Source organism: Acartia tonsa, chromosome 10 (assembly GCF_053477335.1).
Source record: "Acartia tonsa isolate MP-2025a chromosome 10, ASM5347733v1, whole genome shotgun sequence".
In the NCBI taxonomy this organism is placed as follows: domain Eukaryota; kingdom Metazoa; phylum Arthropoda; class Copepoda; order Calanoida; family Acartiidae; genus Acartia; species Acartia tonsa.
This window is the reverse complement of record NC_137269.1, coordinates 34,849,597-34,851,482: the sequence shown is the minus strand read 5'-3', so window position 1 is coordinate 34,851,482 and position 1,886 is coordinate 34,849,597. Positions and strand designations below refer to the sequence as shown.

Below are 1,886 nucleotides of genomic sequence, written 5' to 3'. Positions count from 1 at the left end.
ACCCTCCCTGCCTGGGGTTTAGGTCTAAATTTATCTAATATTAGTACTTGTTTGGGACAGGGATCTAAAGGGACAAGACAATGGCGGATAAATTGATGTACATCAGCAATGATGATACACAAAATTACCCCTTCTGTGGAGTATAATTAGTTGTTGAAAGCTTTAGACACTTAACTTGATTAATCAACCATTCAAAATTCAATAAAAGTCCCTAGAGTTGTTAAAGCAACGAAGAAGAAAATAAAGCTTTGGGGACTAGTGTAATAAACAGTCCACTTCCTTCCTTCATTTAATCCTCCATAACTTAGGACCCCGCGTTCAGCGACTGCATACGCCACGTGTTGGAGGGAAGTTTGCCCAACAGTTTGAAGCATATATTCAGTAAAGCCGAGTACTATGGCCCCAGCCTGTTCTTGTTAGCCATGGATGTTGTTACTGCTTATGTTTTCCAGGTAAGCTTTCCCTTTATTTTTTCTCGTTCTGCGTTTTCAAAGATGTTTAGTTAGATAAGTTTGCTGATTTTTTTGCCACGTGTCAAGATGCCTGTAGGAAATGAATGAGGGGGGAGAGGGGGAGTCGAACCTACACACTTTTATTTTTGCTTTCAAAAGAAAATTTTAGGTGTGAGAGTAAGGGGGGGGGGGGAAGTTCTGACACATTTGCGTAAACAGCGAGTATAGGCTTTATCTTTGGGACGGACGGACAGACAGACAGACATAGTTCTACTTTGTATTATAGATTAGATATTTAGTAGGGAGGGATGGGACATTGGGCTGTAAATTACACTAGCCCCCAAAGTTTTAAAATAACATTTTCTTATTCTTTGGCCTAACAACCTTGGGTACTTTTATTGATTTTTTATTGGTTGGTTCATTAAGTTGAGTGTCCTAACATTTCAATCACTTATTGTAATCTACAGAATGGGTAACGATGTGTATCATCATTAGAGATGAACATCAATTTATCAGCCATTGTCTTATCCCTTTATATCCCTGTAATTATCTAATTAACTAATGAGCAATTTTATTCCAGGTTGAATATCATGGTTATACGAGGGAATGGGGCCGGTGCCCAGCAATTCCAGGAGGTTGCGCAACAGTTTTCGGCCAGAGCAGTAGAATCAAGAACACTTGTGTGTTTGGCGGCGCACCCAAGGGTCCTCAGCTGCGCGACATTGAGAACGGCTGCTGATTTATTAGAATTATTATTTTATGTTCAAGTTAAATAAATATAAAAATACAACAAAAAATTTTATAATTTTTTCTATTTTTAAAAACGAAGCTTCTCTATAATTAGGGTCAGTTGTTTTTTACTACTTTCTCACGATTTTTACCACCCGATTTTACCACAATTTTTGGTCAATTTTTACCAATTTGATTTGATTTCCGGTAAAATTTTACCAATTTAGGGCAAAAATATTACCAGGTGTTGAACAGTTTTACCACTTTTTCGGTAAAATCTTACAGAAATTTGCGGTAAGATTTTACCAAAAAAGTGGTAAAAATTGGTCAAAATCTGGTATAAATTTGCGTCCTAAAATGGTAATATTTTACCGGAAATCTGGTAAAATTTTACCGATAATTGTGGTAAAAATCGCTGGTAAAAAGCGTGAGAAAATACCACAAAAAGTGTTTTTACCACGGTTACGGTAAAATTTTACCACCTTTTAAATCGTATAGGCTGGTAAAATTTTACCATAAAAGTGGTAAAAACTAGGTTTTTTTATGGTATTAATTCTGTCCTGGGAGGGAATCTCCACAGGGCTCTTGAGTTCTTAAAGATTGTTTTTTATAAAAGGAAGAAGGGTTATTTACTCATTTACTCGTCTAAAAAAAGGATAGCTACGTTATTACTGATAATAATCATTCTAGTTATGAGCACGAACT

General features: G+C 36.2%; 1 protein-coding gene across 1 annotated transcript; it reads left to right on the top strand.

Annotated features, from left to right (window-relative positions):
* The first annotated feature begins 407 nt into the window (after positions 1-407).
* Positions 408-1,212, top strand: LOC145329967 (uncharacterized). Its single transcript, XM_080174468.1, has 2 exons — positions 408-452; positions 1,033-1,212. The coding sequence occupies exons 1-2, from the start codon at positions 423-425 to the stop codon at positions 1,189-1,191; spliced, it is 189 nt and encodes a 62-aa protein (XP_080030594.1). The 5' UTR covers positions 408-422; the 3' UTR covers positions 1,192-1,212.
* The last annotated feature ends 674 nt before the right edge of the window (positions 1,213-1,886 follow it).